The sequence below is a fragment of the Fukomys damarensis genome, unplaced genomic scaffold (assembly GCF_012274545.1).
Source record: "Fukomys damarensis isolate Sample0158 unplaced genomic scaffold, DMR_v1.0_HiC HiC_scaffold_32, whole genome shotgun sequence".
Classification (NCBI taxonomy): Eukaryota; Metazoa; Chordata; class Mammalia; order Rodentia; family Bathyergidae; genus Fukomys; species Fukomys damarensis.
In genome coordinates, this window is record NW_022900944.1 from 10,879,567 (window position 1) to 10,901,315 (window position 21,749).

General features: G+C 44.5%; 1 protein-coding gene across 1 annotated transcript in view; it reads right to left on the reverse strand.

Moving 5' to 3' along the window:
- Slc6a2 (solute carrier family 6 member 2) overlaps positions 1-21,749 on the reverse strand; it is a 43,345-nt gene that overhangs the window by 19,580 nt on the left and 2,016 nt on the right. Inside the window, exons 2-4 of the mRNA XM_010629778.2 lie at positions 13,445-13,576; positions 11,729-11,966; positions 2,004-2,142 (exon numbers count right to left, since the gene is read on the reverse strand). Coding sequence (XP_010628080.2) covers positions 2,004-2,142; positions 11,729-11,966; positions 13,445-13,576 — 509 coding nt within the window. The remainder of the gene's footprint in view (positions 1-2,003; positions 2,143-11,728; positions 11,967-13,444; positions 13,577-21,749) is intronic.

The following is a 21,749-nucleotide window of genomic DNA, read 5'->3' on the forward strand; positions in this document are numbered from 1 at the left end:
GACAGTAGGCCATATATCTGCAGTTTATACAGGTGGACTATGACTCACCTTGGGGCCTCTCCAGAGGCCAAGAGAACCCTGCTAACCAAGAGAGGCACAGAGAGGTACTAGCATTGTGGAATTATGCTAGTCTGGGGCTTCTACATTTCTGTGGCTTTGCTCACTCCATTCCTTCCACTGAGAACCTCTTCCTTCCTGCTTTTTTCAACCCACATCTGTCCTTACAGATCCAACACAAATGCCACCTTTTCCATAATCTTTGCTGACTGTCTCAGTCAAAAGAGCTTTATCCATTAATGTAGCATCTCATACCTTTTGACCATAACCCATGTTAAGGAATATTTTTTACCTCATATGAAACTGCACATAAACACATAGCCTGTCATAGCAAACATAATTCCACAAGACATCTCTCATGTTAATGTGTGTAATGTACTCTCATTAGTTAGCCTATTTAATTTTTAAAAATTGTGACAAATTGCTAAATTTACTTAATGATAGTTTAAAAGCCCACAGCTTATAGTTCTGTTAAGCTATAACCTGGCCATCTGATGTTAAATCATTCCCAAGGTAAAATTAAGTTTAAAATAAATGCAAGATATACAATAGCATTTAGAGCTTGTTACTATTGATCTTGATTTAAAAGGGGACATGCAGATATGTCTCTGAATAGAGACCCAAGACACTGGCTAATTCATAACCTGTCTGTAAGCAATGAAGAAAGCATTTATCTTATTCTTGTTTCACTCATATTAACATATAATTGGTGTCCATAATGTTTAAAAGTTGAACTGAATTCCAAAGAACACTTAATGTAGTTCCCCAAAGTTATTTATTTATTCTTCATCGATCTTTCAACAAATATTTGCTGCAGACTGACTATGTGCCAGCCTTTGGGAAGGCAGTGATCTTAGATTGGTTTTACTCTGCTCCAGAATCCCTCTAGTCCCTGATCTTTATTTTGTTTGGGTACTTTCCTAGGGCTCACACTGTATCTCCAACATACTACTAGGAATTCCATCTCTTACTCTTGACAGACTGTGTCCTCACTGTCTGCTGGTCCCCTGTGCCAATCTTTGTTCCCAAAGTCCAGTTAAAAACCAAGATTTGGCCCAGGCAATACCACACAAAGCAGAAGGACCACTCAGACGACCTTAGTCAACTCCTGGAATCATCACAGACAATAAAATGGTCGTTATTTACATCACTGCATTTTGGAGTGGTTTGCTACATAGCAATAGCTAATCAAAACACAGGAAAGCACAATTCCCAGATATATCTTCTTTAATACAGTCAAGTTCTAGGTCTCACAGGGCCCCAGTTGGTCATTGATCCCTGATGTCTCTTAGACTAAGAGTCAGTGGAGTTGTTTCTTTAAGGTACCTAACTCTGAAAGGTTGACTATTAGAGGGCAGTGTAGCCCAAGTTCAGAATTTCACCTTTCTACTGCTCTTCATAGGCCAACTGACCCTGTGTTTCTTTCTCTAAACTACTAGACCCTTGGTGATGCTCAGGACAATGTTCGAGGAAACACAAAACCACACCATCCATCTAGATATCTTCTGGGACATTCTCTTTTACTCAAAAATTTAGGGGAGAAGGATTTATTGATTTGAAAATAAAGTAAATGGTTATATTTCAAAATAAGCTGCAACATTTGTGCAAAGTTTTAGGCCAGAATTCAAAATATATCAAAGACATGTCAACAGTAACATTCGGATTTGGCTCAAGGCTCTTGTTCGTGCCCCATGCCCTGACCTTTGCTTTTCGTAGAGCTTAAAAGGAAACAAGTCCTGATCTACCTGCATCCACTCCTGCTTTCAGGGCAACTTAGACCTAGGAAAGGGAGGGGTTGTCATTTTAGAGGCAGAACCCAGGCTGACCCAGGCTCAGTACTTTCCTAATTGCAACTTGGCTTTTCAACAATGATATGGTTATAGCTAGAAAAATGTTTTCTTTTCAAGACCAACCTCCCCCAAAATAGAGAAAGTAAGAGGCATTACCTTCCCTGATGTCTTCACTCCTTTCCAGAGACTGAAATACAGGATGATAACGATGACCATCAGACAGAGTAGGAGCTGCCACTGGGGCAGGCCAATGTCATGAATCCCGCTGCTCTCATGAAGATGCAGGACACCACGCCTAATGAGAGGAGAGGGGAGGGGACCAGGGAAGGTGGTGTCAGGGTAGATGTTATGGTTTCTATCCAGAATGTCCAGCAAAACTCTCATGTACTGAACTTTGAGAAGGTGATGGGGTCGTGGAGGTGCTGAATTTATTAGTGGATTCATTGACAACTGAGAGTACTGTTGGAAGGTGGGGCCTGGTCTGAAGAGGAGGTCCACTGGGGGCCTGAGCCAGCAGCTATGTTTCTCCCTCCCTATGTCCTCCCTTTGCTCTCTTTCTTGGTCACCACGATGTGAGAATCTTTCCTCTACCATCACCGTGCATTTCTGCCTTGAAGCCAGCCAACCAGGGACTGTCCTAATGGGCCCAAATTAACCTCTCCTCTTTAAGGGTGTGTCTCACTGTGTCTCAACAAAAAAACGCATGACTAAGATGGAAGTCAAAGCCAAAAGAACACAGATGAGGCAGAAATTTAATTCCATTCATTTAAAGTGCTACAAAACTAAAGGTAAGATTAAACTTAAAGATTAGAAGTCAGAAAAGGTATAACCTGGGATGGGAAGTAAGGGTTACTGCCTAGAGGGGACCCAGGGGTTTTTCAATAGACTTGTCATGTTCTTATTCCTGATGTGGGTGTTGATCACATGTTTATGTTCAGTTGGTGACATTCAATGACCTGTTGCTTGATGACTTTACTTCTCTGAAATATTTTATCCTTGAAAAAATGTGGTGTTTTAAAATCAAGGCACCAAACCACAATAAACACCCTGGAAGTTTGAAAATATTAATGTCCTTCATACACTGTACAATGAGGGAATCATAAACATAATTGCAAGCAAAATGATCATTTACTAATTAGAAGCTAATCATTAAAGTCACTTAGGATGCAGGTCAAATAAGACTAATTGCTGAAACAGTACAGCAGGACCCAAGGAAGGGAGGTCCCTCCATGCTGACAAATCCATTCCCTTGAAAGATGAAGCAGGAAGAGTGGGGACGCCTTGCTTTGTGTGACATTTGTTATGCAACCAAATCATGCCCTTATCTCTGAGGGTTCCCCACTAGCTGACCCTCGGATACACTGCTGCAAACAGCCTTGCATCAGTGGGCTTAAATTCTTTGTCCTGAAGGAAACATTAAATTTAATTAAGAATAAAATGTGGCAAGGTTTGGGAGAGTCCAGGGAGCTTCAGGGGGTCCCCAAAGTGCATCCCTACCTTATTCTCCTCTCAGTCTTCCACCCTCACACTGTAGTTTGCTATCAATTGCCCAATGTCTTTAAAGGCTCAGCTCCAATGTCACCTCCTCCTAGGGGTATCCCTGGTCACCCTTGTTACAAATCTTTAGTCTTTTCAGTTCCTGGAGCTGCTGTAGCATCAGGTTATTTGTATGCATGGAGGATGGCGCCAAGATTTCCTCACAGACGCCAAAGTCTGTGGATGCTCAAGTCCCTTTTATAAAATAGCATTGTATTTTACACATATTCTTCTATGTACTTTAAATCATCTCTAGATTATTTATGATGCCTAATAGAAAGGGGATACTACACAAATTGTTGTTAAATTGCATCATTTAAAGGAAACTGTATCAATTGTCTGTACATGTTCAGTACAAATGTGATTTGTTTTAAAATATTTTCAATCACTGTGGCTGAATCCTGGAATGCTCACAGATATAAAGACAATGTTCTCTTGAGATGCAAAGGTAAATAAAGCACTCCCAGGTCCCCAGTGTTCAGCCAGGAATAGCAGCTGTACCTGTTAGCTCATAGCAGATTACTGGGTTAGAACCTAATTATTGTTTTTAGGACCCAGTTATTGGCTTAGGACCCCTAACTTTTCTTACAAGCCCCAACAATCCATTTTCTATAAAAGACGAGGCCACCTCAAGGAGAACTTCCAAGGAAAGGAGACAACTTCTTGCACACTCTCACTTCTTCCTTTAGCACCTCCTCCCAGACTCATGGTAAATGCCCAACATTGTGTTCGGGGCAGTTCTTTCATACTGCCCAGGGCAACCTTGCACTTTTCCATGCAGTAACTCAATTTATTTTATAGGTGTTCACCCTTGGCCTGAGGTCTGTTCAGAGGCTGATTGATAAATCCATACAGATGGGCTAGAGGCAAACAGTGATTTAATATATTGTCCTTCCCCAGAGTGATATCTTAATCCACAAGGATTTATTGATGGTAAAATGTTACACACTGCAATGGATAAGTCAGTTGACTCTCTCTCTCTCTCTCTCTCTCTCTCTCTCTCATCCATTCTTCTTCCTCCTCTTCCCCTTCTTTCCTTTCTCCTCCTCTTGTAAAGTACAAGTAAGGGGGTCAATATAATTTGAGGCCTTTCAACAAGAACAGTGCTCTCAACCCATACATTAGAATCACTTAGGGAGGGTTTAAAAATTACTAGTGTCAGAATAAGACTTTAAAAATGTTTTTTCATTAGAAAATTACTGCTATCTGCACCTCATTATCTATCAGTTAAATTGGAATTCTTGAGGAATGAGGCCTGGGTACCAGAATCCCGAATTTCCCAGGCGATGCTGAAGGACATCACTTGGACCTGAAGGGTCAGAAGCCAAATTAAATGAGAGATCTACTGGGGCAAAACACAGCTCATTCATTCACAAGAGATGTCTATTGTTTGTAAGAACATGAAGGAGAGTAGAAGAATGTGGCACAGAAGTGATTCAGGCTTTGGAGTCAGATAAACCTGATTCTCATTATGGCCCTGTGCTCAGAACCTGTGTGACCTTTAGTGCATTCTTGTGTGTGTGTGTGTGTGTGTGTGTGTGTGTGTGTGTGTGTGTGTGTCTGTTACTGAGGATTGAACCCAAGACCTTCACATTTAGCTACATCCCATCCCTTTCTCCCCCCACTCCCTATATGTTGAGACAAGAGCTTGCTAGATCACCAAGTCCCCCAGGCTGGGCTTGAACTTACTATCTCTCTGCCTCAGCCTCCCAGAGTGCAGGTTTAACAGGTACCTGCCACCATACCTGGCTTCCACAGACTTTCTGAACTCTACTCTGAGCCATGCAATGTGCAGAAGGCCGGTGATATGGCTGTGGACAAGTAGATGGTGGCAGAAGTCCACGTGGAGCTCCCAAGCAAGGCTTACGCAAACATCCCCCATCTCTGAGCCCTTTTCTACTTCAGTAAATGGCTCCCAAGAGGATTAAATGAGTGCGAGACACTGCAGGAACCTAAGAAACAGTCCACAAATGGCTACTGTAACTATCAGTATGACTGGATCCACACCTCAGCAGACATCAGCAAAGGAGCCAAGGAGTGGCAGCAAAGCTCAGCCTAGAGCGTCAGTCGGGAGGCTTGGCTGAGAAGGTGGCTGGAACTTTCTCTGCTGGCCTTTGGAAGAATAAGATGAGTTGATAGGGGTGTGTAGGTGAGAAGGAGGGAAAGGAGCATAAGAACACATGTGGAACGGTGAGCAAAGTTGTGTAGGTGATAGTGATCCAAGACAGAGGCTCCTCCCAAGAAAAGCCTCTGTCCACAGAGCCGCAAGCCAACTGTTGTGGCTTTGAACAGCTCACTGTGCCTCGTGGCCCCTGCAACTGGCCACTGTGCCTGGCCATCCTAATCCTATCTCTTGATCTGCTCCCCACTTTCCCCCAAACTCACTGTCCCTATCCTAGGCCCAACTCATACTCTCTCCCTCCAGGACAACTGAAAATTATCTCCCATCGCTCACCAACCCTGGTCTCTACCTCCTGCTGGCCTCCTTCAATCCACTCTTTGTACACTTGTATGGCAGCCCATCTGAAGTGTCACTGTAACTCTTCTGATCCCAAATCCTGTACCGACTCTTACCACCTAGAACAGTGGTTCTCAACAGGACAATCCTGCTCCCCAATATCCAGATAATTTTTGGGGGGCTATTATATATCTGGAGAGGAGGAAGATGGTGCTGGTACCTAGTGGGTAGAGGCCAAGGAGGCTGATAACATCCAAATACACAGGAAGTGCTCACCCTGCCCCAACTTCCCAACCCCAAATCAAAAGCATCAGGTTTGTGAAATTCTGGTCTACAGGACAAACGTAAGCCTTTCAGAATCTGAGGTCTGTCATAATCCACCTCCTGCCAAGTTTATCTCCGTTTTGCCACACCCTGTGCTTTTTTCCTGGCACTAGCAAGTCACTTTTCCACAATCATCCAATGCTCTCAGAGCTCTGGGGATGAGGACTTTCTGTTCCTGCAGCCTAGGACACATCCCAACCCAATTTGCCAGCCTGTAAAGCCCTGTCTTGCTAGTCTCAACTCAAAAATCACGCCTGACTTTGACCCTTCCCCAATTCCAATAAAGACAAGGAGGGAGGAAGAGGAAAGGAGAAGAAAAGAAAGAAGGGGAGGGGAGGGGAGAAAGGAGAGGGAAAGGAAGGAGCAGGGAGGAGAGGAGAGGAGTGGAGGGGAGGGAAGACTGTAGCTGGGTGTATCCAGAGATAGAGAACGTCTTGACTCCACCTGATGCTTAATTCTTCATCATCCCATGGTTTTATGTTCCAAGTATTAAGTATTTCACTGCTTTCAGTATTAAAATTATATAAAAATCACCAAATCACCCATGCTTACCCTAAACTTGCTAAAACGCCTCTGGTGACCAAACAGATGGCTGAAGAACACCCGCTTCAGTCTGGCTGACCCCACGTGCATTTGAAGGTCATTCCAGAGCGACAGTGGTTGTCTAGCTCTTCCCTCAGTGAAAAAATCCAGACTCTGCAGCTGATTGCCAGGAGAAGAAACGAGAATCCATTCTTCTAGGGGGCCCAAGCCAAGGGGTTTGACATAAGTAACTTGGGTTTGTTTCAGTTTTCCAGCAATTTAATGAAAATGAATCACCATTAAAGGAACTATCCAGACTTTCTGAAGCCTATGGGCCAAAAAGGCTCAATTTCTCACTTGTCATTGAAAAGCACAGAGAGTTAGTATGAGGGTAAAGGGAGACCTCTCTTCCTCACCAGGAGCTGGCATGGTATAGATGTTTTCTACTGAGAGACACATTTCCCCAAAAGTGTCTTTTTACAGATAAAGCCAGGGCCACAGTGTCTCTTCGGAGATGTGGGGCTCTTTGGCTTCCAGCCCAGAGCCTGGGGAGAACAGCAATTTTATTCTCTTGAATGATATGTTCACTCCGTCATCCTAAATGAGTACAAGATGGTAACAGAGTTGGCCAGGAGGTCTGGGGAAAGAAAAAATTATCTGATCTCCTGAGGGTTGGCACTGAGAGTCCTATTTTCTGGCTTCACAAGCTGAGCTGAGTGGTGTTTGAGAAAGAAACATTTAGACCAAAGAGCCACCTTTGACGTAAAAAAATGCAGAGGCAGCCCATGAGTTAGTGTTTTCCTCTATGAAGCACACAGGCAGGGCTGAGGTGTAAAAGATGTATGAGCAGATCTCCCATCACCTGCAGACACCACTGCACTCCTGTCTCCAGTACTGCCCCACCGGAGACTCTAACAGGATCGAGCAGATAGACAAGACAGGCTGCATATGTGGTACGAGCCTCGGGTCAGACAACGTGGATTCAGATCCTAGTTCTGCCACTTGCCTCAAACTCCACTGTCTTTTCATAAAGTGGGAGTAACTGCCACCTCCATGAACCACTGAGATTAAATGGTATTTGGATATGAAGAGTTCCTGGGTCCTGGTTCAGGGTAGCTATGAGATTGTAAGAGCAGGGGTGAGTTAAGGAGAGAAGAGAGGTCCACAGGGCAGGAGACTACAGAATTAACACTTCATTTTTTTCCCACTAAAATCTCCCAAGCCACTTCAGCCATGCACACACACAAAAAAAATGTTCTATTTTCCCACTACATTCTGCTCACAGGTGGGCGTGGAAGCAGTTTAGGCTACAATCAAAGTGACCGGGACCTCCAAACCAAACTCGCTTCTTCTTTCTGGATGTCTCTGCTAGAGTAGACATGCTGACCATAAAGATGTCAGAGCAGGAATCAGATACTAACTACACTAGAGGTGATAAAGCTATCTATTTGTAGTTTGATTTATAAGAACTGAGATTGCCAAGAGCCAAAGAAAAATCATGCTTTTTCCTGTCTAAGAGGACAAAGGGGAAAGTGTGAAACAAATCACATGGGTTAGTGGCCTCCTTCCACCTCCATCCTCACCATCTCCCGTCTCCCTATGTAAACCACACTCATAAAATAGGAAGCCTGAAATCTCCACCTGAAAGCTCTCCAACTTCCTGAGATCTTCTGAGGTCATGCTTCTTGGGAGAAGAGGAAAGAAGGCCCTTGATTTTCCATGACACTAGACTGTAGAAATGTCAACCTGACCCCTATGGGTATCTTCTTCTGAGACAGGGGAGTGCCATAGCGAAGACAAGGATCCTGAACACTGGCTCCATACAAATCCACATGTTCTTGTTGCACCCAGACGTGTGGGACCGAGTCTCTGGGGCAAAGGATCCAGGTAGTAGTGTGTTGTAAAGCCCTCTAGTTGATTCTAATGCACAGCCAAGATTGGAACCACTGGGCTAAGAGGTTGGGCCTTGCAACTGACTGCTTGGGTTCAAACTCACTTTGAATGTCATTTCTAACCTGGATGACCTTGCACAGGTCATTTACTGCTCTGTGCCCATTTCTTCATTCAAAAAATAAGAATAAGCTTGAGCCACCATGGTCATTTTTAAGAGGTAGTATAGAAATGTACTTTGCACAATAACTGGGACAAAAACTAAGCAATGGATAAATACAGGTTGAGACTCTGGCAACAACTCTCAATAACAACCATTTCTAGTACACAGCACAGCACATAAGTTAAGGGCACACGCTTTTCAGTTTTGCTGCCTGATGCAGCTGGGGCCAAAGTGAAGATAGTCAGTCCCCCATCTCCAGAATGAAAGCAGATGTTCACTTTCAGCAGCTTCATGAACAAGGGAAAGTGCTGTCTGGGTCCAAATCTTGTCTCTGCACAGAGTTAGCCACTTGGCCATGGGCTTTTCTGTCTGGTCAGTGAAGCCTCTTTGTGTGTGCAGGAAGGATAAGAGTTACAGAAACTTTAGTACATTGGTATGAGGCGTCAGTCAAAATGATTCATATGAAGAAGTTGGCAGACTGGTTAGCTGTTAATATGTCAGTAAAGAAGACAAGAATTAGTATGGTTACTTATACCAGATGTTCACTTTACATAACAGGATCCTTTGGGGAGTTAGAGAGGCATTTGAGCACAACTATGGGCTCATATAATTTTGCACTCGCCTTCTGGATGTCTATCGGAATCACAGATGGAGGCAAGTGGACATGCTGGGAAAGGACCCTATCCAAATTCTCCACGATGGCCCACTGAGGGTAGTTCCTGGATCCTAAGGACACTGATACTCCATGACTTAGGAGACACCGGACTTTACAGGGATCATTTTTAACCAAACAGAACCTCCTTGGTCCTGTTGCACTGAGGTGGCAAGAATAGAAATGATTGTAGGTTAGTTTCAAGCTCTAAATAATCAGGACTCATTTCTAGATCTTTGGCTTAGGGAATCCACAAGATGAAGCAGAGTGACCCTAAATCTTTTTCTCTTGCTCTACTTCTGTGCTTCCCCACAAAATAGAGACGGGTCACATGTCTATTGAGAGGTAAATGAATTGAAATAGAATACATTAAATCCTCAGTTCCTCAGTCACTAGCTGTATTTTGACTGCTGAATACCACACATGATGACTGACTACTGCATCAGACCATGCAAGTCTAGAATTTTTCTATCACCTCAGAAAATTTATTGGGAAATTTTGCTCTAGACCTGGAATCAGCAAAACACGCAGCCCCCTGGCCAAATCTGGGTTAAGGCCTATTCAGATATGCCATGTCAGCTAATGGCTTTTAGTATTTTAAGGGGTAAAATTAAACAAGATTATGTAACAAGGAACTATATAAGCAGAAAGGCCCCAACAATGTAGAACAGTGTGGGAACTTTTGCTCTAGATCATATATACCATGAAGATAAAGTTCCAGTGGGATTTATCTGCCCTTCCTCACAGTTTACGACCTGTACTTTGTACCTGGTTGCTAACATGTATATAGGGGTTGTTCAAGTGGGATTCATGTATATGTGAGTGATCAAGTGGATGTTGCATTTTCAGCACAGCACAAGGTAACTTTTTATACTGGGGTACTGGGCAATGAACAGAGGACCTTGCACTTGTGAGGCATGTGGTGGTACTACTGAGCTAAATCCCCAGCTACATGGTAAATATTTAAAATTGTTGGGGGCTAAGACTAATTTGACTATCTCCTTCCCCAAAGACAAAAGGACACAGTAATGTTGAGAGGACAGAAAGGGCAGCAAGTTAAATGAGGATGGTCATAAACACATACATACATATACATACATATATACATACATATACGTACATATATATACATATATATATGTAGTATATACACATATACTTATATATACACATATATATGAATTGTAATCAGCTAATATAGGAGGGATGATGGAAATAGAAATCATAAAAGATAAGCACTATTGTCTTGATTCTTGCCTGACACCATGTCCTTGACAAGATGCATTGAGAAAGGCACAGAATTTTCTCCATGCTCTTCTTGCTCAAAATGCATACCCTCAGTCTAATCATGAAAACACAACAGGCGAACTTGAATTGAGGGATATTTCACAGAATAACTGGTCAATATTCTTTAACAGTGTCAAGATCAGGAAACTCAAGGAAAGAGCAAAGAACTCTCTCAGACTGGAGGAGGCTAAGAAGACATGATCACTGCATACCAGAAGATGGCATTAGCAAGGAAATGGGGGAAATTCACAGGAGATCTGTAGTAGACTGCCTAATATGTATTATGTGAATGATAACTTCTAGCTTCCATAACTGTCCCCAGTTATATAAGGTGTCACCATTAGGGAAGTTGGGTGACAGGTAAGTGCACTATTGTTAAAACTTTTCTATGTATACAATCACCCCAACTTTTCCTTCCTTTCCTTAATTTTTAACAATTTTCTATCTTCCACCAACAGCTAGAGTCCCTCTCATATACATGCAACTCAAGCACTCTCACTAAGCTGCCTGCTTTAATTTTGCTCTCAAGATCCAACCACTTTCCTCCTGGAAGGCCTCGAGGGACAGCAGCAACAGGTAGGTCAGAAGATAACTCCAGGGTCCGGCTGACTTGGGTTTTACCTGTAACTCCCTAAACCTCTAGGTCTCCTTGGCTGACAGCATCAGTTCTTGTGTCACCACCTCTGATAGGCTTTCCTGCCCACCCAAGCTAAAGTCCCTTATCCTCCCATAATCAACTTCTCCCACACTCCTGGTTTTAGTTCCTTAAGGAAGCTTCCCTCTCCAAAGTGCCTGCTACTTTCTAAAGCGTGCATCTACTCTCTAACATCTGCTTGCTTCCTCATCTGTTTGCCAGGATATTAGCTGTCCACCTCTACCCTCCTGCCCCACACCAGAAGCTCCTTCAGCTTTTGTATCCTTGTCCTCTAACTGCACCTATATCATTATGAATGCTGACTAGTGAGCTACTTCCTTCTGGTTTTTCTTAGTGTTTGATTCAGATCTTGCCCAGGCCTCAGTGCATGCAACATGAGGAGTCCATGACTTACTCATAAAACTCTGCTGCCGGTGTGAACTTGTACTTGGAGTACTTGGTGTGGTTGCCCAGGGCGGAGCTGTTGAAGAGCTTGGGGTCAGTGCAGTTGGGGCTATTCCAGGTATGGCCACAGTCAGTCCATGGCAGGTTCAAAGTGAAAGAGGCAAAGAGGTAGTACAACGACCAGGCAATGATGGCATTGTAGTAGAAGCCAACGTAGAAGGCCATGAGGATCACAGCATAACCAACTCCTGTGTGGGGACACAGATGTGGCTCCCCTAAGGCCCAGCCCGAGAGCCACTTTCCCAGGGGAGTTGGCTCTAACAGCTGCACTCCCCAACACCTGCCCCCTCTTTTTCTGTAATAGAATGTCAGAGTTCCCTCATATTCCACAGGCACCTACCAGCCCTTTTCTTGAGGATTCTGTCTTGCTACTCCAGCCCTCTTTACCCACTTCTTGGGAGTTATACCCCAGGGAGCAGCTGTATCAGGAGTCGGAGTATCTGAACTCCCTCACCCCTTGTTCAGAAAACGTGGTGGAACATTTCACACTCCATCACATTCAGGGCGGAACTGACCCTATGATGTACCTCTTATGGGCTGCTTCTCCCTCCTTATCCCTGGAACCAGCTCCGCAAATAACTTGCTACATCTATGTTCTTGCCTCAAGATCTGCTTCCAAGGGAGTTCTAACCAAGAACTCCCTGATAAGAACTCATCCTCGTGTGCTCAGTGGGTCCCTCTCTCAACCACCTGCTTCATGGGCTGATATCTTACCTTTCTAAATGTACTGGCAGCCCCATTAGGATGAATTCTGTGGCTTCATCATAGAGAATACATTTATTTTTCTTCTCTGCCCAGTGTTGCTTTAAAGTGGTATCCTTAAGCGAGTTTTGGCCTGTGAGGTTTGGGTGAGGGTAATCACCCAAATCCTCTGTCTAATCATGGTACATGATGCGGGCCTGGCCAAACAGGGAGCCACTTCACTGTAGCCACTCTGATTGGTCAATAGATGAACATATGAGTCAAACCAAGCCAATGAGATTCTTCTCTGGGACCTTTAAAGAAGCCACAAATATAAAGTCGGATGTGGTGGGGCACACCTGTAATCCCAGCACTAGGGAGGCTGAGACAGGAGGATCACTGTGAGTTCTAGGTTAGTCTCAATTACATAGTGAGACTTTGCCAACCTCCCCCAAAAAGAAGCCATGAATATGTAATGTATTTTTGTTAAACACGGCCACTTTCTACAGATATGCTCTAAGACTCAAATCCAAGTAGACTCATCAGAGATCCCAGTTGCAAGCAACAAGCTGTGGATTTTATATTAGAAATTTCATGTGAGGCAGCTTTCTGCCTGAGCTCTAAAAGATCAAGCATCAGTTTATCATGCCTGCCATGGTGGCAAAAACAGAGTAGAAGGATGTGTGATGAGTACTTCTGCCACTTCTCTAAGTATTTCCTATGCGTAAAAATAGACTCTGGCCACACAGCTGGCAGAGCCTGGACCAGAGCCCAGGTTTTCAGACTTTCTATGTTAATACTATTCTGTTAACTCCAAATATTCCTTGGGTGATTTTGAATAGTGGATGCTCTCAACCTTATCAATACTTGTGAATCTCACAAGAGAGTTGGTCTGTCTTATATCTCACCTTTGGGACAGATTTTCTGGGCTCAACAAGGAAGGTGTTGGGCAAAACTTTTGACTTCCCCCAGGCTGGTTGTTTACCTTTGAAGAAAGGGCAGATCTTCCACACCGTGGCTGCCCCCTCCCGGTTGTACTGCCCCAGAGCCAGCTCCATGTAGAACAGAGGCATCCCAGCAATGATGAGAAACAGTGTATATGGGATCAGGAAGGCACCTGGGGGGGCACAAAGGCAGAGTGCGATCTGTGAGATTTCAGTGCTTCAGAGTACTTGATCAGTGTCCACAAGAGCTGCCAGGATCCCCATTCACCTGTTCACTTGGCCATTTCCCAGGGCATGTTTTATGCAGCTAAATAAAGTCATTTATAACAGTTACTACAAATCACAGCAGAAAAATAATATCAGTAGTAATTGTGGTCACAATAATGAGGTTCTGTAGTCAAATTAGTAAAGTCTAGGTTAAGCAAAGCTAAGTAGGTTTATTTCTGGCAGACTTTTCCAACGGAGCACAACAAGGGGTGTTCTAAGTGTAGCCTTTACCAAATTCACATAAACACAGACGCCTCTGAAATCACCCTGGGAATGTCAATTTAACCCAAACCTTTCCTTTTATAGGTAATAAGACTGAGTCCAGGGAAAGCCTAAAGTTACATATGATCAGGTTTCTACTTATGCTCATATTGATACCATTAGTTATCAATGGACTGCGTGGCTGGGACCTCACTGGATTCATCTCAGAGTCTCACAACAGCCCACAGATATAATATGCAGCCAGGGTCATTGTGACCCCTAGAGAATGGAGTGGCAGAGAAGAGCTAACTCTGCTTGGTGGTGTTACGGGTACATGACAGAAGCAGGATTCACATTCAGGTCTTCCAATCAGTGGACTTACCCCATTGCCAGCAAAGGCTAATGCACAGGGGACAGACGTTCAAGGCTCTGACAAGGGCAGATGGCCACATAGAGTATGGCAGAAACCCCATGGGTTCCTAGGCAATGGGCAGGAACTAATCTCTGGACAAATCCCTGGTGAAATTAAAAGTATCAGAGTTCTAGTGTCAGCTCTTGGTGTGACCTGGCAGCCTCGGGTTTACTTAGTGGATTCTGGCACTGCAAGGTGAAAAACTGCCATCTCAGTGTAGGCTGCAAACTGCCAGCTCCTTCTCCCACAAATCCTATTTTACAAGCAAGGAAACTGATATTTATAAAAGTCAAGTTGCTGTCCAAACAGTTCAGTGCCCAGTGTACAAGCCTGGATCTGCCTGAACCCCATGTACTTCTCCTCTTGGATGCATGGAGCCAGAAGGAGGAGTAGGAAGTAACATAATAAACAGTTTCTTAGGTCTGAAGACTAAAGTCACTGAGCCCAGGGAACAGGGGAAAGTCACAGTTCAAAAGTTGGCACTGGGGCTTGCTACTGGCTAGTGTTCTCCTCCACACAGCCAAGGAAGAGAAGCATACCATCTTCCAACTAGAGGTCTGGCATTGGCCCAAGTTCACAACTCGAAATCTCCAGGCAATGCTGCCAAGAAGCAGGTGAACTGCCCAATCTGAGAGCCATCTCCTCTCGGTGGCTGAAAGTCACAGTAACAATGAGGGGTCTGCCAGAGGCCTCAGGTCTCCCCCAGGAGTGGCTTTGATGTAGGCCAAACTGAGCTTCATTCCAGTGAACATAGATCACGAAGACTCAAGAACGATGGAATGGCCAAGTATGAATGGAAACCAGAAAACTGACCAGTAAAGAAAGTCATGGCTGCTTTATAATCCTTCTAAAAGATCATCAACAGCTGGCTGGCTCAAATCCTCTTGCAGAAAGAAACAAGGCAAAGCTGAAGAGTTAGAAATGGACTTCAGGTTAACTGAGGTCTGCCAAGAAGCAGCCTACAATAGCTCTGTGAGGCCACGGCTCATTGTAACCCTCCTAGAAGCCACTGCCTTGCTATGCTCAGGGCTGCCACATTTTTGTGTTCCTGATGCACTTCATGTGTGTGTGTGCCGCTGCAACCAGCCTCACACAAACCTGGGGGTCTGGGGGACCCAGAAGCCTTAAATTCTGTCTTGGATTTTGGCTGCTCTGGCTGTGTTGGTGCTGGGCTGACTGGCACAGCTGGAAAAACACAGGTAGGACACATTAAGTGAAAGGCTCAGTGCCAGGAAATGTACCACCCTACCCCCCAAAATATATACATTCACAAAATGCCTACCCTTGCAAGGGTACAGCTAAAGTTTGGTGCATCAACACTCACACAGTCCTACAAGGAGAAGTGCCCACTGTGAAAGAGATTCTGATTTGTTTTGGGTGGGTGGGGGGGATTTAGTTTAAAAAGAAGAAAAAAATCACTGTTACATGAGTGTAACTCAAAGTGCCAGACGTCATACCATTAAATCCCTACTAGCCACAGAGGGACTCTGAAATCTTCCATGCAAATGCCAAGCCCTCAGGAGGGAAGCCAGTGGCTCCTCAGATCATTCAAGTGGTCACCTGTATAAGTAAGAGAACCTCAGGAAAAGGGAGAGGGTGGGAAATCCACGGTAAGGAATGGAGTGGCCCAGGCCTGATGGGGAACTGGGGAAAGTAGAGGGAGTACAGTTAAGGAAGAGTGTGAGGTAAGAGAGGAGGGTCCCCTGAGGATAGTCTGTCGGGGATGAGATTTCTTGGGCTGTGAACTCTGGCCACACTCTGATATATCCAAGAAGTGGATATCTACAGAGTTGTTCCCTTGATGCCTATAGACCACTACAATCACTGACTAAAGAAAAGTTTGGTCAATGACTATAGTAGCCAAGTTTGTCCCCCTTCCTCTAAACCCTTAAGAACATAGTGAAGAGAGTGCAAGAGGGGATGAGACATCAGTCAGGACACAGCTGCCCACAGGGGCCCCCTGGAAGGGCTGGGGCAAGAGCACACAGGGAGGTCTACAGTCCTCATGTCAATATAGTTAGATCAAAAATCAAGCCACAGCTATTAACTAAAACACATTCTATCTTTCTACACTGACAGTGAGACCTTGATAATGGTTCTCTTATAAAGTTCAGGTTTGGCATTCTCAGTTCTTGGCTCTCTGGGCTGGAATCTGATTATTCAGAGTGAGTCCTCCTGAACTTGTCCTTCTTGCTCCCTCACCTCGGCTCCATCCAGCAATGTGAGAGGCCTTTTGGACATGCACGTGGATTTTCCCACATGTATCCATACATGTGTGAGCTGTCCACAGTCCCTGCAGACAAGCCCCCTGACTTCCCCTCAGAGTCAGGGTTGTACAGACATTAAGGAAGAATAACCGAGACCTGTCATGTAGAGGTACAAGATCCCAACAATGAATGTAACTGTACTGTATCCCTAAAATGCACCAATAAACTCAATTAAAGCTGAAAAAAAAAAAGAATAAACCAAGCAGGGAAGCCATGCAGACCTGGAATGGGGCTTGGGGCTGTCTGGACAGCGGGGTCCAGAGTCTGGATACTTGGAGCATCGCGTAGGTGGGAGGCAATGTTCTAGATAGGAAGGGGAGGAGGGCAGAGCTAGTAGGTTCTTTAAAGTCCAGGGCCCAGGATATGACCTCTTGTCTGGAGCCAAGCACAATCCCTCCTGATCCAAGTCCTGCTATTTACAACCAGGAGTCCTTACACAAATGTACCTTCTCGAAGCCTTAGCTAGCCCCACCTTTGTAAGTGAAGACAATAACACCTGAGCTACTGGTTTGGTGTGATAATTTGGAGGTAAAGACCAAGACACTGGTTTAGTGCTCTGTCAATGGAAATTGTACCCTGTCGTCACCCACAGGGCTGATGGGACACACCTTTATCAACTGGAGACAGCAAGTAAGGGCTCTCCATGTGACTAACAGTAGCCAGGCCCTTTGCAGGACACAGCCATACACACCAGCCAGAGGCTTAGCAATGCAGGCCTTGAGATGGTCCTTTGGACTCTTTATGTCCTTACCTCTAGCTATCCAAACAAGAATGTTGAGGACAAGCAAGAGCACAACAAAGGATACCCCAGGTCATTTCTAAAAGGGGCTCCCCTAGTACTATCCAGAACTCCCAGGGAGCATGAAGGACCTACTCCACTAGTTGGAGGGGAGTGCTCAGTCCTTAGCTCGATTCCTTAGGGTCTTTACTGAAGAAAGCCTCCTCACACAAGACAACATAGCAGCTGGCATCCAATGACTCATTACACCAGGGCATAAAGCCCAAGCCACTCACCTCAACTCTCCACAAGTCAGAGAGCCCATCTTAGCTTCAAAACCCCCTGTGGGGTTGACTGAGGCTGCCGAGCTGTCCATCCTCTAGTTACCTTTCCCTAAATCTGCTGGCTACCATTCCCTAAATCTCCCCTGCAGCTACACCTGCTTTTACCCTTCTAGTTTCCACTTTCTGCTTCTATCTATGGAGAACAAAATCAATGAGTCTTTCTTAAATAAATTATTTATGCCTTTGGCATCAGGGGAGGGTACCCCTCAGAATCATTGCCAGGCACAGCTGGGTTCCTACGGCCCTTTCTGCAGGAAAACTCTCTGCTCATTTAATAAACCAAGCCTAGATCATTTAAGTTTGGTGATACAGGGACTCTCTGCTGAGGGTAGGTAGGAAGGCTGAGTCACGTGGAACATGCTCTAGCTTTCTTGTGTCCCAGATTGATCTCCTTGGGACCCATGATGACTACTAAGGGCCCTGTTAACTGGCTTCAGAGTCCCTGTAACCTCAGCCCAAATGGGGTCTTTGCTACTTTCCCTGGACTTCATTGACTAGCTAGGACCATCTTCATAAACCCTCTACATTGCACAAATTCCTGGTGTCATGAGAAGGAATTCTACACAGAATGATGAAAACTGGCCTTTCTGGTTCAGAGAAGGACCACTCCCTCTTCTTCATCTTCATCTTCATCTCCTGCTAACTCTGCCTTAAATTTGAAACCTGGAAACAGGCTCAGAGAGGAAAAACACTCAATCTCCATTAAGGAAACCCAGCTCATCTAATGAGAACAGGGTAAAAGTCAAGGAAATTAGTGTTGGGGCTTCTTCTTCGGAGCAATTTTTTTCTGTCAAATTTGGACTTGATTCTAATAAATCTGCAATGTATTTAAAAGTTCTAGAAGACTGTCTTTTGCTCATCTCTGTATTCCTGGCATATGATAAGAATTTAGTAAAGGATTTTTAATTAAGTAAACAGATTCCAGAAGTGAGTTACATAGAGGACACAGCTAATGAAACCCCCAGGGCCATGTAGTTCAAGCTGGCCTCGAATTCACTAAGTAGTCCAGGCTGGCCTCTAACTCTCAGTGATCCTGCTGCCTCAACTTCTCAAATGTTGGTATTATAGGAGTGCACACCATACACAGATTTGTCTGTGTCCTAGTCCTTACTGAGGCAGTTGGGTTTAGAACCACAGGACATAATGCAGCATTTTTCCATATTAAATTATTTCTTGATGGCAATAGCCTCTCCAGATAGTTTTGGCTGGCTCAGTTAATAAGCCAAATCATGCTCACGACCCTCGATTGAGGTCCTAGATAAGTTCCTCATTATTACTGCAAAGGGGTGTGCAAACTCGTCAGCTGGAGCACCACGCCAGATGGCTGGCTCATTGTGCATCTAAGCTGAACAATGTGAGCTCTTTAAGCTCCAGAGCTGAAGACCCCCTGCAACCAGGCTGCATGTGAATACACTGAGTTGAGGAACGCCAGTTTTCTGTACCAGGCACCACCTCAATCCCAGATACTTTGACCAAGAGAGTCCCCAAAAGCTTAAGATTCTGAGCTTGTTTGAAGAAGGATGGAAAGTCAACTGGAAATTCAGAAGCACAGCATCTCGTGAGACCCATGGGAGTACCTGCAGCAGTGTGAACACCACTTTCCAGGTGAGAAATCCACAGTGAAATAAGGTTAGAATGTCTGCATATGGAACTAAGTCCTCTGCCATGCTCAGGCCTCAGGCTTAAGCAGGACAACTTTCCAGCCTTATTAATCTTCATCGATTTGTTCTCAGGATAAATTCTCCTCCCTACAAAATCAGGATATCATCCCACTTCTAGAGTTAGCAAGCAATCAAAATCATCAAACAATAGCAAAATTGTAGTATGAATACTTATTGAGCCCCTATTATGTTATATCATTTCAAAAACTTTGCATATATTATCTGGTTTTATCATACAGCATAAGAAGGTGCTGTGGCTTTTCTCTTTTTCTGTACAAAGAACCTGAGGCCCAGATCAAGGAAAGTGTATGATTCATCCAAGACCACATTTCTAGCAAATGTCAAACTTGAATTAAAACCCACTTCTGTCCAAAACTAAAAGCCACAAGGTACACTGCAGAGCAGTCAGCATATGTTTCCCAAAAAAGAAGGAGGAGGAAGAGAAGGAGAAGGAGAAGAGGGAGAAGAAGCTACATGCAGAACATAATCCACAGTGACCTCTTGTTTCTCAGAGAACCAGACATGGGCACCTGGTCCATTTGCTTGCTTCTCTCCAGGGACTAGCAAAGACCAACATCACAGGTTCAAAAGGAAAATACAACCTTAGATATAGCCAGTGCCTGAACTGTCTTCCCAAGGGGCCTCAGTACTTGGGAAGGTTCTGAACAAAGCCCTGAAATTTCTGAGGGAAGACTGCCCTCCCACAGCTTGTCATCCTAGCAGCTGGTCTTCGGGAAGATGTTCAGACAGGCTGCTCTTTCCCAGAAATTCATTTGGAAACATTAGCCAGGGGCCTAAACAATTGGCACCTTGATCTTTTCAAACACCTTCCAGTCTGGGCCAACACAGATAGTCAGACTTAGAGAGGTTTTGCTAATATTGGCATCAGGAGAGCACATAGGCTAGGAACTGTTAAATAACACGGTAGTAAAACTGGCATGGGTGTATCCCTAAACCAGGGCACTGGAGACAAATTAATTTGGGGAGTCATTTAAGCTTATGTCCCTCTCTACCAGGGAACTTGATGCTCAGAGAGGGACTGTATGATGCCCAAGGTTACACTGGCTGAGCTGAGATTCAAACTTATCTTTGGACTACTTCCACAATTGCAGGAATTCCAGGCCAACTTGTCCATCTCCAAAGCTGATTACAGAATTACTGAATGAGAATGTATTCACAAGGAATAGCCAGGGGGGCTTGGAAGAGATCAAGCCAACTTACCATCCCTGAGTAAGTTAGAAAAGGAGCTGCTTCATACTCTGAGAGGGAGGGCTACACTGCTCCCCCATGTCAGTCGCAGACATGATAACCAGAAATGGAAATTCACCAGGATAGCATCCTTACCCTTTAGCCTTGCATTCAAAGCCTATGGTAAGCAGCCTCAGAGTGTCTCTCTGCACCTATCTTCCCTGTCTTGCCCATCAGCCAATCTTCACCCCCATTCTGAGATGACTTCATATATTCTTGGCCTCAACACATGGCTGGAATACTGGCTCCCCTCCCAAAGCTGCCACATCCTTCCAGTTCACAGCAGCTGAACTCCAATCACACCAACCTCCCCTCAGTGTTTTCTAAGCCCCACCTTCCCACACCTTTACAGCATTTATCAACTTTCCCTTCTATTTCATGCATCATCTTAATGATGCTAATGAAAGCAATAGCCAGTTTCCCTAAGCCATACTCCATGCCAGGCTCACCCTGGGCATGAATATACTTAGTCCTTAACCATGATTTGAACAGCATCATTATTTCCATTTGACAGATGAGGAAACAAAGGCTTAAGGAGTTGCCCAAAGGCACACAGCAAAAAACTGGAACACAGAGTTCCACAGCCAAGATTCCTAACATCAAGGCTGCTGGGGACCCTACACACATGCTGCTTCACTTTACTAATTACCACCGTGTTTCTATTGTGTTTTCTGAATACAACAGTAAGACCATTTCATTAATCTAGTTCATCAACAGTGAAGTTTATTAGGCACCTTCTACCACATTCCTAGGACCCAGGCCTTATCTTAGGTATCAGAAATACAAGGATGAAAAAGATAGAGTCTCTGCCTTCAGTGTGACCCAGACTGCTTGGGAGAGACACACAAAGAGACAAAGTACTAAACAACTAAGGATAAGCCATTGCTAAACCAGCAAGCCTGGGAGAAGAAGTCAACCTCTCCTAAAAATTGGAACTTGTGACAAATTTTTTTTCCATTTTATTCCCTAAGTACTAGTTTCTCCCATACACAGCAAGTGTTCTACTGCTGTAGTGGCAATGGCCAAGTGAACACAGTGTCAGTGAAAGCCCTAGAATATCAATCTAGCTCATGTGTCAAACTGGCCATCTGGGGTGCTTTTAGTTTCAACAAACAGATATAACAATGGAAAGGAGTTATCCCAGCATGACAATGAGGACCTTTGGTGATTAAAGCTCCTGGCAGGCCAAAGTGTTGGTTCATACATCTAGCTGACATTCATGGAGCTG